The 14,286-nt window shown below is 47.8% G+C and overlaps 1 protein-coding gene across 3 annotated transcripts in view; it reads right to left on the reverse strand.

Moving 5' to 3' along the window:
• Positions 1-14,286, reverse strand: part of SCN4A (sodium voltage-gated channel alpha subunit 4) — a 209,632-nt gene that overhangs the window by 50,466 nt on the left and 144,880 nt on the right. For all 3 annotated transcript variants that reach the window (XM_063132886.1, XM_063132895.1, XM_063132904.1), the window contains one exon: positions 12,744-13,220. In XM_063132886.1, coding sequence (XP_062988956.1) covers positions 12,744-13,220 — 477 coding nt within the window. The remainder of the gene's footprint in view (positions 1-12,743; positions 13,221-14,286) is intronic.

Genomic DNA, 14,286 nt, shown 5'->3' on the forward strand with positions numbered 1-14,286 from the left:
GCCATGGTAGTCTGGTAAGTGGCAGCCTTTAATCCTAGCGAAGTAGAGGAATAAAATTTTTTACCTAGGAAATCTAATTTTCTTCCCTCCTTATCGACAGGGGCAGAATTAATCTTTTGTGATTTTCCCTGTGATGATTCGACTATGATCGAATTTGGTTTCGGATGCTGGAATAAGAATTCAGCTCCCTTCTCCTGAACATGGTACATAGCTTCAAGACGCTTTGAAGTCGGTGCCGTGGAAGATGGTGCTTTCCAAGAGATTTGTGCGGTCTGCAGCAAAGTAGGAGGAAAAGGTATGGCGACCGGTGCATTGGTGTCCATATGGAACACATCATAGATGGGGTCGTCAAGTCTTTCTAAGGGTTGCTGGGTTGCAAGACCTAATGATTGAGCCATTCTAAGGATATGCTCAGAGAAATGTCCTATATCTTCAGATGGGGACGCAGGGTCCTTAGAGTCCTCTGCATTGTCAGGAGATGGCATAGACGGTGTCGGTGATACAGTTGAAACTGAATCCGAGTGATAATAGTCTTCCGGCGAAACAGATTGATGTCGCGGAGAAGAAGGCAAAGGTTGAACCTCCTGTTCTTGCTGTGGTACGGGCACAATTGCTGTGCTTGGTACCGTAGGTGGATGATCGCGGTACCGATGCTGTGTTGGTGTCGGTGGTACAGAGTGGTCATGGTACCGACGAGGAGTCGGTACAGGTTGCGGTGGTGGCATAGTGCCTGGAAGAGTCCTCGATACCGGTGGAGGGTGAGCGAATTCCCTCTCCACTGGTTGTCTGTAGCGATAGTAATAGTCATCTGCCGGCAAATAAGCTTGTGGGCGGTAGTACTCCCAGTGGCCCAGTCTAAAGGGGTCGGCATATGCAGATTGCCTGTCCCAATCAGAGCGCGGTGAGTATGATCGCTCTCTGTAGCATGTAGGTCTAGGTGATCTGGACCTAGCTGGGGAGATCGGAGGTATAGGTGGTTGTGCCTGTCTATCGATGTCTACCGCCAGTTGTTCGCTCGGAGGCGGCTCAGGTTGTACCGACCATGTCGGTGTCGAGTCTCTAATCTCGCCTTCCGAAATTGACTCCAGTGGTCTCGGTAACGACGTTACCGTTACCGCCCAATAGCTCTGGCGGTATACCGTGGCGCTCGGCATGGTAGACATGCACGGCGAGGAAGATTTGTTAGAGTCCTTTCTCTTTTTCTTCCTTTTCTGCAATTCTGCAGACTTTGGAGTCCGGGCTTTTTTGGAAATTTTCCTAGCCACAGAGCTTACCAAAGAGTGACCAGGCGTGAGGGGTTTATGTCTCTTGCCCAGGCAGATTATGCACAGCGAGTGGCCGTCAGTCGGAGGAAGTTTAGCCCGGCAGCTAACACACTTTTGAAATGGGGCCTTTATTGCCATAGGACCAGTAAAGCCCTAGCGACCCACAGATCGCCGCGAAAGGAAAGTAAGAAAATACTATTTTTTTTTTAGATAGTAAGAAGGAAATAAGAAAAAGAAGAAGATACTGAGAGAAAGGGATTAGTTTAAAGGTAAGAATACTGAATTTTTACGAAAAGCGCTAAGAGGTCGGTTTTCTAGGTCTAACCACAATGGCGGACGACGAAGAACTGAGGTATAGGCGGGAACCGCATGCACATGAGCTGTGGCACCAAGGTTGGAGCCTGTCTGACCTCCAGAGGCAGGGAATTCCACAGGAGGGGCGCCACCACGCTGAAGGCTCTTCCCCTGGTGGATTCCAATCGGAGGATGGATCTAGGTGGAACCACCAGGAGCAGGCCCTCGGATGACCTCAGTGACCGGGCAGGTTGGTAAGGGAGAAGGCACTCTCTCAGGTATCCTGGTCCCAAGTTGTTTAGGGCTTTGTACACAAGTACAAGAACCTTAAACCTGGCCCGGTAGCAAATAGGCAGCCAGTGCAGTTCCCTCAGCAGAGGAGTTACATGCTGGAAAGGGGCAGCTCCAGACAACAGCCGAGCTGCAGCATTCTGCACTAGCTCCAGCTTCCGGAGCAGCTTCAAGGGCAGCCCCACATAGAGCGCATTGCAGTAATCCAATCTTGAGGTTACCAATGCCTGTACCACCGTGGTCAAGCTATCCCTGTCCAGGAGAGGCCGTAGTTGGCGAACCAACCGAAGATGGTAAAGGCACTCTGAGCCGTGGCGGCTACTTGAGCCTCCAACAACAGAAACGGGTCTAAGAGTACCCCCAAACTACGAACCTGTTCTTTCAGAGGCAGAGCAACCCCATCCAGAACAGGCAATGAGCCTGTCTCCCGGACTCGGGAACCACTCACCCACAGGGCTTCCGTCTTGCCAGGATTTAGTCTCAGTTTATTGGCCCTCATCCAGCCCATTACTGAGTCTAGGCACTGGTCCAGGACTTGCACAGCCTCACCTGATTCAGTTGTCACAGGGAGATAGAGCTGCGTGTCATCAGCGTATTGATGGCATTTAGCTCCAAATCCCCTAATGACCGCTCCCAACGGCTTCATATAGATGTTAAATAACATTGGGGACAAGATGGTGCCCTGCGGCACTCCATAGCTCAATTGCCAGGAGGCCGAGGACTGGTCACCCAATGCTACTCTCTGAAAACGACCCCGTAGGTAGGACCGGAACCACTGTAAAACAGTGCCTCCGATGCCCATCCCACAGAGTCGATCCAGGAGGATACTATGTTCAATGGTATCAAAAGCCACCGAGAGATCGAGAAGGATTAACAGGGTTGCATTGCCCCTGTCCCTCTCTCGATAAAGGTCATCCATCAGGGCGACCAAGGCTGATTCAGTCCCGTAACCAGATCGGAACCCAGACTGGAATGGATCTAGATAATCAGTATCCTCCAAGAGTGCCTGCAGTTGCTCCGCCACAACCCTCTCAAGTACCTTCCCTAAAAAAAGAGTGTTAGCAACTGGGCGGTATTTGCCTAATACCATCGGATCCAGTGTGGGCTTCTTCAGGAGTGGTCGCACTACTGCCTCCTTAAGGACAGCAGGGACCACCCCTTCCCGGAGGGAAGCATTTATCAACCCTTGGACTCACCCTGTCAGACCCCCTCGGCTTGCTTTTATAAGCCAGGAGGGACAGGGATCGAGAGGGCAAGTGGTCGGTCGCACTTCTGCAAGCACCTTGTCTACATCATCAGGCCGCAATAACTGGAACTGATCCCACAAAATTGGGCAGATGGTGGCATCGGACACCTCAACTGGAGCTGCACTAAAAACAACGTCAAGCTCGCTGCGGAGAGAAGCGATCTTGTCCTCAAAGTGTGATGCAAAAAGGTCACAGCGGGTCCTTGACGGAGCCAGGGCCCCATTTGCTGGGGAGGATGTTAGCAGCCCCCGGACCACCCGGAAGAGCTCCGCTGGACGGCTACTCGAGGACGCAATGGAGGCAGCAAAATAAGCCTTCTTTGCTGCCCGCACTGCCACGCAATAGGCACGATTATGCGCTCTACAGCGTGCTCGGTCATCTTCGCTTTGAGTCTTGCGCCATTTGCGCTCCAGCCGACGTCCAGCCTGTTTCATTGACCGCAACTCCTTAGTATACCAAGAAGGAGAGCAGGCTCTACAGGACTGGAGAGGGCACTCAGGTGCGATCAAGTCGATGGCCCTCCGCATCTCACCATTCCACAGTGAGGCTAGGGCCTCAGCTGGATCACCAGCTCTCTCCACTGGAAAATCCCCAAGAGCATTCAGAAATCCATTGGATTCCATCAGTCTCCTGGGGCGGACCATCCGAATGGGTCCTTCACCCTTGCAGGAGGGTAGTAACGCCGTGAGTTCAAATCTCACCAAGAAATGGTCTGACCATGACAATGGGGTTACTTGGACCCCCCCAATCTTCAGACTACCCATCTCACAGCTTGGAGCAAAAACCAAATCAAGGGTATGCCCTGCTTTATGTGTTGGGCCAATGACAAACTGAGACAGTCCAATGGTTGTCATGGAGGCCATAAAGTCCCAAGCCAGAGCCCCAGAGACAGCCTCAGCATGAAAGTTGAAGTTGCCCAGAACCACCGTCCTGGGTTCCTCCAACACCACACTCGAGACTGCCTCCACCAGCTCAGTCAGGGAGGATGCCGGGCAGCAGGGTGGGCGGTATACCAGCAGCATCCCCAATCTGTCTCTCTGGCCCAACACCAGGTGCAAACCTTCAAGGCCTGCTCCAAGATGGAGTGGTTTCCTGGTGATAGAGATGGAAGTTCTATGAATCATGGCGACCCCCCCACCCCGTCCCTCCAATCTGTGTTGGTGCTGCACTGAGTACCCGGATGGGCAGAGCTGAGTCAGATCAACCCCACCCAGCTCACCCACCCAAGTCTCAGTAATGCACGCCAGGTCAGCCCTCTCATCCAGGATTAAATCATGAATAAGAGAGGTCTTATTGCGGACCGACCTGGCATTAAAGAGTAGCACCATAAGGAAGGAGGGCTCAGTGGATGAGCTACCAGGTACATGAGAACTAGAGGAGGAGGGTAGAAGAGGAACAGTGTGAAGACACCTGAAACCCATTCTACGCTGATGTTGCAACCCCTTCCTCCTGCCATATCTCCTTCTGCCCCAAATCACTGGAATAGTGGCTCCCCCTCCATGTGTCCCTGCATCACGGCTTCCCAAAAACTAGGGGTGTGCACGGACCCCCTGCTCCGCTTCACTTGCAGATCTGCCATTTTCCGGATCGGGCCGCTCCGCCCCGCCCCCGCTCTGCCCACTTCCGCTCCGCTCCGCCCGGAGCTCCGGATCCGGATCCGGAGCTCCGTTTCCCCCCCCCCCCATAGGCTTGCATTGAAAGCTAAAAAATTATACAACTTTTTTTCTGTTCAAGTTAGAAACCTCATGTTTGGCACCATGACACCTCATGGGGATATACACACGCACGCCAAGTTTCAAAGCAATCCCATCATCCCCTGATTTTTGGCGAATTTTTGAAAATCGGGCACCCCACACACAACATCCCTGCGAGGTGGGCAGGGGAGGAGGGAGGGAAGGCAGGCAGGCATGCAGCTGGCATTTCTGGGGGCATAAGGAAGTGAGCCAAGGATAAGCCAGTAATGCATATAAAATGGAATAAATCAATAAATAAACAAAGGAGGGGTGGAATTAAAAGCAGCAGTGTTGCTCAATAAACAGCAAGAAGAATTTTAAAAAAAAGGCTATATCTGTCTTTTACCAGCAATAGGGGGACGTGCCCGGGGGAGGGGGAAGCAGCTGCCAGTTCAACTCAAGACAGCCACCAACAGCTCTGAGATTAAGAAGTAAACGCTCACTTCAACTCATTACAGGCATCGCTCCACCACTAAAAAGTGAACATTCACTTCAACTCATGATAGGCATTGCTCCACCGTTTTACTCTCTTTGGAAGGCTCTAATGGCCTTCCAGTGCAGGAGAGAGTGGGGGCACGTCCACAATGAGATGCCCTAGGGGAGCTCATCCCCTTGCACCACATCTTTTCAGTTGTTCCCCAAAGTTAGGTTGGGAAGCAGTGCTGTGTTTCTATCTCTTATTCTTGGCTTAGTATATGATTTCAGGTTGTGTTTGTGCATTTGGTGGGGCTACTGTGTTAAAAAACACTGGGAAAAGCCCGTTCAGATGAAGAAAGAGAAGTTTCCCAGAATCCCAAGTTACCTGTTTTGCCTATGCCCTCCTCTAACTTTGGGATCATCATGACCGGGAGCTGACTCTGCCCCTCAGCCCTTTGAAAAAGATATTTTTCCCGCCGATTTTTTAAAAACTTCTAGCGCGCGACCCGGACAACGCAGAAAGTTGAGAGTAGTCTCAAAATGACCCGCATCCACGACTCTCTGTGCACAAGAATTTTCAGAACGATAGCTTAAAAACCAACCCAGTTATGCCCGAGTCTTTCCCTCAATGCAATCCTATGGGCGAAAAGCCGAAAACGCCGTTTGAGCCGCGCGGTTGACCCGATTTCCACAAAAATATAGCACGCGACCCAGACAATGCAGAGAGGTGAGAGTGGTCTCAAAATGACCCCCATCCACGACTCTCTGTGCACAAGAATTTTCAGAACGATAGCTTAAAAACCAACCCAGTTATGCCCGAGTCTTTCCCTCAATGCAATCCTATGGGCGAAAAGCCGAAAACGCCGTTTGAGCCGCGCGGTTGACCCGATTTTCACAAAAATATAGCACGCGACCCAGACAACGCAGAGAGGTGAGAGTGGTCTCAAAATGACCCCCATCCACGACTCTCTGAGCACAAGAATTTCTAGAACGATAGCTTCAAAAAGAACGTAGTTATGCGCGATTATTTGCCGCAATGCAATCCTACGGTGAAATGTTTTCAATATGGCGACCGGAGCGCTCCGCCTGAACTAGGAGCTCCGAAAAATGGCCGCTTCTCTTCGCCTTGCTTCTAGGGGGTCCGCGGTCCGCTCCTACTCAGCCTCTGGGTAAGGCGGAGCAGGCCAATCCGCTACTGCTTCTACGCTCCTAATCGGAGCGGATCACACCCCTACCAAAAACCTCTTTACCTACACCACCTATGCACTCACTTACCATTCAAACCCACACTCAGTCATGCAAACAACACAGTCACATTTCTCACTTGTGGTAACCAGCCACTGGTCACAGATGCCACTGGTCACAGATGGACATCAGGCTACTACCAACTAAGCAATAAAGTGCTTTCTCCCCACCCCCACAACCTCCCTCTCTTAGTAACTGCTAATTCTACTACTACCTGATGTGTGGCCACACTCCTCCCCCTCTCACACAGGGGAGCCTCCTGCTTCAAGTACCACAGCCTCTCACGTTGGGCAGATGAAGCAGCTATAATTGGTGAAGCCCCCAACCTCTGCCTCAGGGTGGGGAGGACACAAGAAGTAATTATAGCATTTCCCATGAGATCCCTGCTCTCACTCAGGGAAACTCTTCTCACACAACTGAGGTAATGGTTCAAAGAAGCAGCGAGTTGACAGCCCAGGGGAAGAGAGAGAAATAGAGAATCACCCTCATCCTCATGGCATCCCGAAGGGGCAAACCAAAGAGGCGCACCCCCTTTGGGGTTACCCCCTTCGGGGACGCCCTGACCGGGGCGGCCCGCCGCCTCGTGGCAGGGCAGTTCTTATGGTCTTCAAGCCTCAAGGTCTCAACAGGCTTGGAGACAGCACTCTTCTGCCAATTGGCTGGAGAGAACCTTGGCAGTTGGCTCCACTCAGCAATCAATGGAACTGGGAGGTGGGCGGGGCAGTGGCACAAGCAGCAGGCTGCTGTGGATGGTAGAGCAGTCCTCTCCCCCAGTTCTCTTCTCTCACCAGCTCTGAAGTCTTCCCAGCCTCGTGGCAGGGTAGTTCTTATGGCCTTCAAGCCTCAAGGTCTCAACAGGCTTGGAGACAGCACCCTACATATCACCATGTAGGCATAGGGACCATACGGGTGAGCTTACCTGCTCAGTCTGCCACTTGCCCCTAGACTACCAGGCAATAACTTCAGAGTCTTTTCCTTGCTGGATTCCTTTATTACTAAAACCTCCTAGAACAGTGACACTCCAAAACCCTGTAGCAAGGCCCACACCACCAAGTGGCTGAAACAGAGCCCAGGCCTTCGATGAGGACCTGGAGAGTATCCTACACCCTACCAGGCTACAGCGACTGAAGTAATTTTTGCCTCTCCATCCTCTTTTATTTTATCCTGTTAGAGGGGTGCTGGCACATAAGAAGCTGCATTATACCAAGTCAGACCATGGGTCCATCTAGCCTGGTATTTTTGACATTGACTGGCAATGGCTCTCCAGGAGTTTTTCCAGCCCTATCTAGCAATGCCAGGCATTGAGCCTGGGACCTTTGGCATGGAAATGATGTGCTCTGCCACTGAGTCACAGCCACTCCACCAAATGGTCCTGGCCTCTCCTTATTTATTTATTTATTTATTACATTTTTATACCGCCCAATAGCCGAAGCTCTCTGGGCGGTTCACAAAAATTAAAACCATAATAAAACAACCAACAGGTTAAAAGCACAATTACAAAATACAGTATAAAAAGCACAACCAGGATAAAACCACACAGCAAAATTGATATAAGATTAAAATACAGAGTTAAAACAGTAAAATTTAAATTTAAGTTAAAATTAAGTGTTAAAATACTGAGCGAATATAAAGGTCTTCAGCTGGCGACGAAAGCAGTACAGTGTAGGCGCCAGGCGGACCTCTCTGGGGAGCTTATTCCACAACTGGGGTGCCACAGCGGAGAAAGCCCTCCTCCTAGTAGCCACCTGCCTCACTTCCTTTGGCAGGGGCTCACGGAGAAGGGCCCCTGTGGATGATCTTAAGGTCCAGGCAGGTACATATGGGAGGAGGCGTTCCTTCAGATAACCTGGCCCCAAACTGTTTAAGGCTTTAAATGTCAATACCAGCACTTTGAATCGGGCCTGGATCTGGACTGGCAGCCAATGAAGCTGGAAAAGGACTGGCGTAATGTGATCTCACCAGCCAGTCCCTGTTAGTAAACGGGCTGCCCTGTTTTGTACCAGCTGAAGCTTCCGGACCGTTTTCAAAGGCAGCCCCACGTATAACGCATTGCAGTAATCCAAACGACAGGTTATCAGAGCATAGATAACTGTAGCTAGGCTATCTCTGTCCAGATAAGGGCGCAGTTGGTATATCAGCCTAAGCTGATAAAAGGTGCTCTTTGCCACTGAGTTCACCTGTGCCTCAAGTGACAGTTCTGGATCCAAGAGCACCCCCAAACTACGGACCCGATCCTTTAGGGAGAGTGCAACCCCGTCCAGGAGAGGGCAAACATCACCTCTCCTTTTCCCTCACTGCCTCCCAGAATGCCCCCTTTTTTCCTCTCCCCAAAGTCACATTTATGGCCTTGGGAAGCAGCTGCCAAAATTCTATTCACAGTGGCTGCAAGGGGAGAGAGAGAACTCAACGTCCCCCTCCCAAAGTTCTAGCTGTGTCTATGGACTCTGAAAAATCCAATGGGCCTTTGGACACACTCCTACAGATCATAGAATAGAGTTGGAAGGGGCCTATAAGGACAAGGTGCTTGGTATAGTTCAGACCTAGCTTTGTACCATTGGGGTTACCTATTGTCTTGTACTAAGTTCTGGTCATCTTCTGTTCCCTCAGAAATGCCACCATGGTCAGTTCTGGAAGCCTTATGGTTAGAACCTCTTCCCAAATGGATGGCACTCGGTTCTCGTTATATGAGAATAAGTAACACCCCTCCTGTAACTCTGGCTGCTAGAGAGACATGGCGTATAATAACATGTCAATTACTGTTTGATCCATTCTCTCATGCTAAATTGACTATATGGGGAAACCCAGATTTAAAAATTGGAAAGAAAACATTTCTGTGGAGGACATGGACAGATAAGATGATTTTTACTTTGGACCCATTAATAGGCTCAGATGATGAGTTTTTGTCCTTTTCAGACTTGTGTGTTAAATATAATTTACCTGCTACGGCTCAATGGAAATACTTGCAATTGCAACACTTGCAGGAATCTAGGTTTGGCCCAGCTGCTTTTATAGCTTCAGAGCCTCCAGCATTGTTAGAAACAGCTGAATTGACATGTAGATCCACAACCCATGTATTTAATAGCAGCAAGTAAATATGATACCCATAGTTTAAGACTAGATTGGAACAGAGAATTGGAGTGGTTGGCCTAACCAATGGACAGTTGGTCTAGCATCTTTATCTGAAGCTTCTATGGATCTCAGGTTATGTCTTATTCAGCAAAAAAAAAATGTTTCGTGTCTATTGGACTCCACAATGCCTTTTCAATAAGGGTTTGTCTAACTTGTGTTACTGTTGGAGATGTAATGCATCTAATGCTTCTTTAACTCATACGTTTTGGCAATGTCCAGTAGTTGCCCCCTTTTGGGAGGAGGTTATAATAAGGATGAACTTTGTACTGAAACAATCTATAATATGGAATAATGTGCACCTCCTCCTAAATTACCTACCAGCTTCTTGGAAGTTAACACCTGGTCAGCGCAGATGGATCTTCAAAGCCCAAAAGACTTATATTATCACATTGGAAAGATAAATTCACACCTCCCATAATGCAATGAACTTAGGACCTAATAACATTATCAACTTTTGAACGAGTGTTATATAGACGCAATTTGCAAGTGGATAAATATATGGATATCTGGCCTGCTTTTCTTGAAACCTTTGTATAACTCTCTCCCTTTTGTGTGTGTGTGGGGTGATGGTACATATATGGTGGTTCCCCCCCTCCCATTTTCACAATGTATTTTCTGTTCTGTTTGTTGATATTCACCATAAAAAAAGTTTTAAAAAATCCTATCAGGCGGACCTTAAAAATGTTTAATTAACTTTTGAACAAGGGTGAAATGAGAATTAACAGAGCCCATGATTAAAAGTGGGTCCAAATGTGCAGCTTCTTAAAGATTGGTCACCTTTTCTTTCCGTACCCGAGAACAAATTGGAACTCCTTCGATATCTCAGTGGAGAAGCTCTTTCTACCCTTGAACATACAATAAAAATGATTTTGACATCACAAGGGATGATGTACATCATGTTGGACCTCGAAGTGATATGACAGGGAATTGTGACCACGAAGAGGCAGACACCTGAATTGTGTTGCACATATTACTGCATGCTCTACAAGATGTGGCAAAGTGAGTATTAGTGTGATCAGTGGATTCTGATGTTTCAATATTCCACTTCAGCCACTTCACTGACATTTCAGAAGACTGTACAGTATCTGTCAGTTTTGGACCAGGTAAAAACAAAATACTGTTTGATGTGGGGCAAATGTATAACACCCTTGGACCACACTGAAGCCTTGCCCTGCCACTGCTCTCTCTGGCTGTAACTCAACATCATTAGTGAGGAGGCTATCCAAAAGAATAGCATAAGACATGTGAAAGAAGAGCTCTGATTCTGTGACAGACGCAATGCTGCAACTCATGGAGAAACCATGTACCTTACTTGACTTACATTCTCCCCAGTTTAAAGATTTGGAACATTTTATTATCAGTCTGTACACAAGTGGAGCATTGCGCACCATTAATAGACTACAAAAAGAAATATTCTGTCACCGCAATCAAAATCCTGAGATGATGCCTCCTATGAAAGACATATTTTTGCAACACTGCAGACATGCTGTTTACCAAGCAAGCATTTCGGCCTCTGCACATAAAGCTAAAATCAAGTCTCCAGATCCTTGGCAATATGGATGGAAGGTAACAAAAAACAGGCTACGCCCAGTTTAGATGATTATTCCCAGTGTCTGTAGAGCCTGTCAGGAGCTTGTGAAGTGCCAGCTATAAACTACAATGTTCAACATTATGCAGCTGCAGGGTGGGGTGGGGTAGGGGGACTGTCTGATTGTACGGCTCTTTGCAAGTGATCTTGTACCAAAAAGTGATTTGTGTATTCATAAAGTATAGCCTGTTTAGGACTACAAAGCACTTTCTATAAGTAATACACTGTAACACATTTACATTTAAAATAGCCTAAAGAACACCATTACAATAAAAATGTTTCAATGTATACCAAATCTAAGGTATTTCTTGTTTTTATTTGAGTCTTCCTTCTTTGCTATTCCATCAGTATCCATATTATCAATTTTCAAGAATTAATTGCCACCCTAGAAATATTTTTTTGCCAAGACTGTCACATCGCCTCCCGCCCACAAAGATTCTAGCTATGCTACTGTCATTTTGGCCCCCTCCTTCTAAAATGATGTAAATATTACTAAATAACAATGCCACGTAAGTGCCCAAACTTTATCATGGCTTGTAACTCCCACTAAATGGTTCACACCTATCAGATCCAGGAGTCCAAAATATCCTCTGTCCCCCAGATGCTGTCTAGTGGGGGGCATAGTATCGCTCCTTCCATCTGGCTGCTCTTATGATTTTATTGTGATATTACTTGTTTGTGGATTAACATTTTTATGGTGGATTTTATTGTTAGTTGCCTTGGGCACTTTTAGGGGGAAATGTAATAAATAAATGTAACAAGCATATATGTAACAAACAAACAAACAAAGAGGAGGAAGCAATCCATACTGTAGGATAAAAGGGTCTGTTACAATTATAGTAAAGCAACAGACAGAACAGAACAGTAGTTTTTAAATACTCCTTGACATTTTCTATAGTGATTTGTCTGCCCAGGAACTTTTTTCACAGAACTCTGAAAAATTTGGGAAGGATTCTGGGATACTGTTTTGTATATATACCTTTCATTGGGCATCAGGCCTTTCAAGCGCCAAGCGAATGCATGTGCTTTTAAGAGTGCATCCCAGAATCCTCTTCAACACACCCTGGAGCTGTTCACCCAACACAATAGCCCAGTTTAGGTTATTTAACCTATGGTGAGGCTGTGGCATGTGCAGGGTGTGTGCCACCTGCCATTTTGAATATGCAATCTCTGTTTGAGGTTGTTGCGTTGTGCGAACCTGACTATCATGGGTTATGAGAGGGTTAGACAACCCTCACATAACCAATTCTCTGTTTTAGGATTATGCATTAAATAGCCCATGATGATGGACAGCATGCCATCTGAACCTGGTCATTGCAAGGTGAAGATCGGCAATGATGGACAAGCTTGTCCACCAAGCTTCTCGTCAGAGAATTTGTAATACGCTTCAAAGAATTTATTTATTTCTTTATTTCTTTATTACATTTCTATACTGCCCAATAGCCGGAGCTCTCTGGGCGGTTCACATTCCCATTCCTAGGAACAGAGTTTGAAAACCCTGAAAAATCTTTCCTCTTTGGGATCTAGGACTCACCTTGATGTCTTCAGCAGTCTCTTCACCAGTGTCAGTTTCATCATAAAGGTCAGACTCCTCAGAGGCTATTGGGACATGTATGGTCAGGTTGGGATTGATAATGAAGTTCATTTGATCCAGTTCATCAGCGAGAGACTCTTTTTTGACAATCTTATCCATGTATTCTGGCTTGAAGTCCTGGCCCTGTTTTTTGGCTATCCCATCCAGGTATTCTGATTTGAAGTCCTGACTCATATCCATGTGGTTGAGAACAAAGTTCTCCTTCTTGTTGTCATCCTGCTCCTCAGCAGGTAGCTCTGTCTTCTCCTTCCATTCCTTTTGAAATAGCAGGAAGACATTCTTCTTTACAAAGTCAATTCCCCGTGTGATTCTGCCAATTGCAATCTGCAAATTGTTCATCTCACCATCATCATCAGATGCTGCCAGGCTATCAGCGCTGAAGGAGCTTAGCAATAAAGCTAAGAACAAGTTGAGAACCTGAGGGGACAAAAGCAAATATCACTGCACAGTTCAAAGTTTACCACCGCAAAGATACTTTGCAGCTCTGAAATGGGGACTCCCTTAGATCTTGTGACTACCAGCCTGTAGGGATAAAAACAAATCAGGTGGTAATGGGCAGCAGCTGCCACCAAGACAGAAGGCAACTCAGCAATGGTGGTTGGTTCCTGCTCCATACTGGCTAAGTTAGGATGACACGCTAATCGACGGTTGTTTTCCTTTTGGTTCCTATTACACCCTCCCCCCCCCCCCCACCATGTCGTCCGAACTCAGCCACTGTCTTGCCACTGGTCTGCACCGGGGGCTGCCACTGCTGAGAGGGAGAAGGCAAATATGTGATTGATGACTGCTCCACTTACCCCAATGCTGGCTCTAGGGTTTTGAGAGTCACTGGGCAAGGCATCCTCAATGCCCACTCCCTTCCAATGGTCTACCTTCTCACTGCTAGCACCTGCTTTACAGCCAGAGAGTCAGTAGCATCTACTGCTCCTCTTTCTCATCACCACCCTTGTTTGGGTGAACAAGCAGGTTCAATGTTGAAGAGGAGGAGCATGTCCAAGGGGCGTTTGTCAGTGGAACTCTGGCAGGGTGTGGGCCTTTGGGAGGTGTCCAATTATGCCTACCATTGATGCTGTCTGTGTCTTAGCCATCTACCTGCCTGGGCAAATGAGCAAACGGCAGTGATGACTGGAAGCAGCAGCCACTGCCGGCTGGACATCAGGAAAAACTTCCTGACTGTTAGAGCAGTGCGACGGTGGAATCAGTTACCTAGGGAGGTTGTGGGCTCTCCCACACTAGAGGCATTCAAGAGGCAGCTGGACAAGCATCTGTCAGGGATGCTTTAGGGTGGATTCCTGCATTGAGCAGGGGGTTGGACTCGATGGCCTTGTAGGCCCCTTCCAACTCTGCTATTCTATGATTCTATGATTCTATGATCTGCCCTATCCCCCTCTCAGCATTCACAGCTCTTGCTTCTAGCAGCCATTGCTACTCACTTTCTGGAAACAAAGCAAATGTGGTGGGGGGCTACTATAAGGAAGCCTAT

The sequence above is a fragment of the Elgaria multicarinata genome, chromosome 1, assembly GCF_023053635.1.
Source record: "Elgaria multicarinata webbii isolate HBS135686 ecotype San Diego chromosome 1, rElgMul1.1.pri, whole genome shotgun sequence".
Lineage (NCBI taxonomy): Eukaryota > Metazoa > Chordata > Lepidosauria > Squamata > Anguidae > Elgaria > Elgaria multicarinata.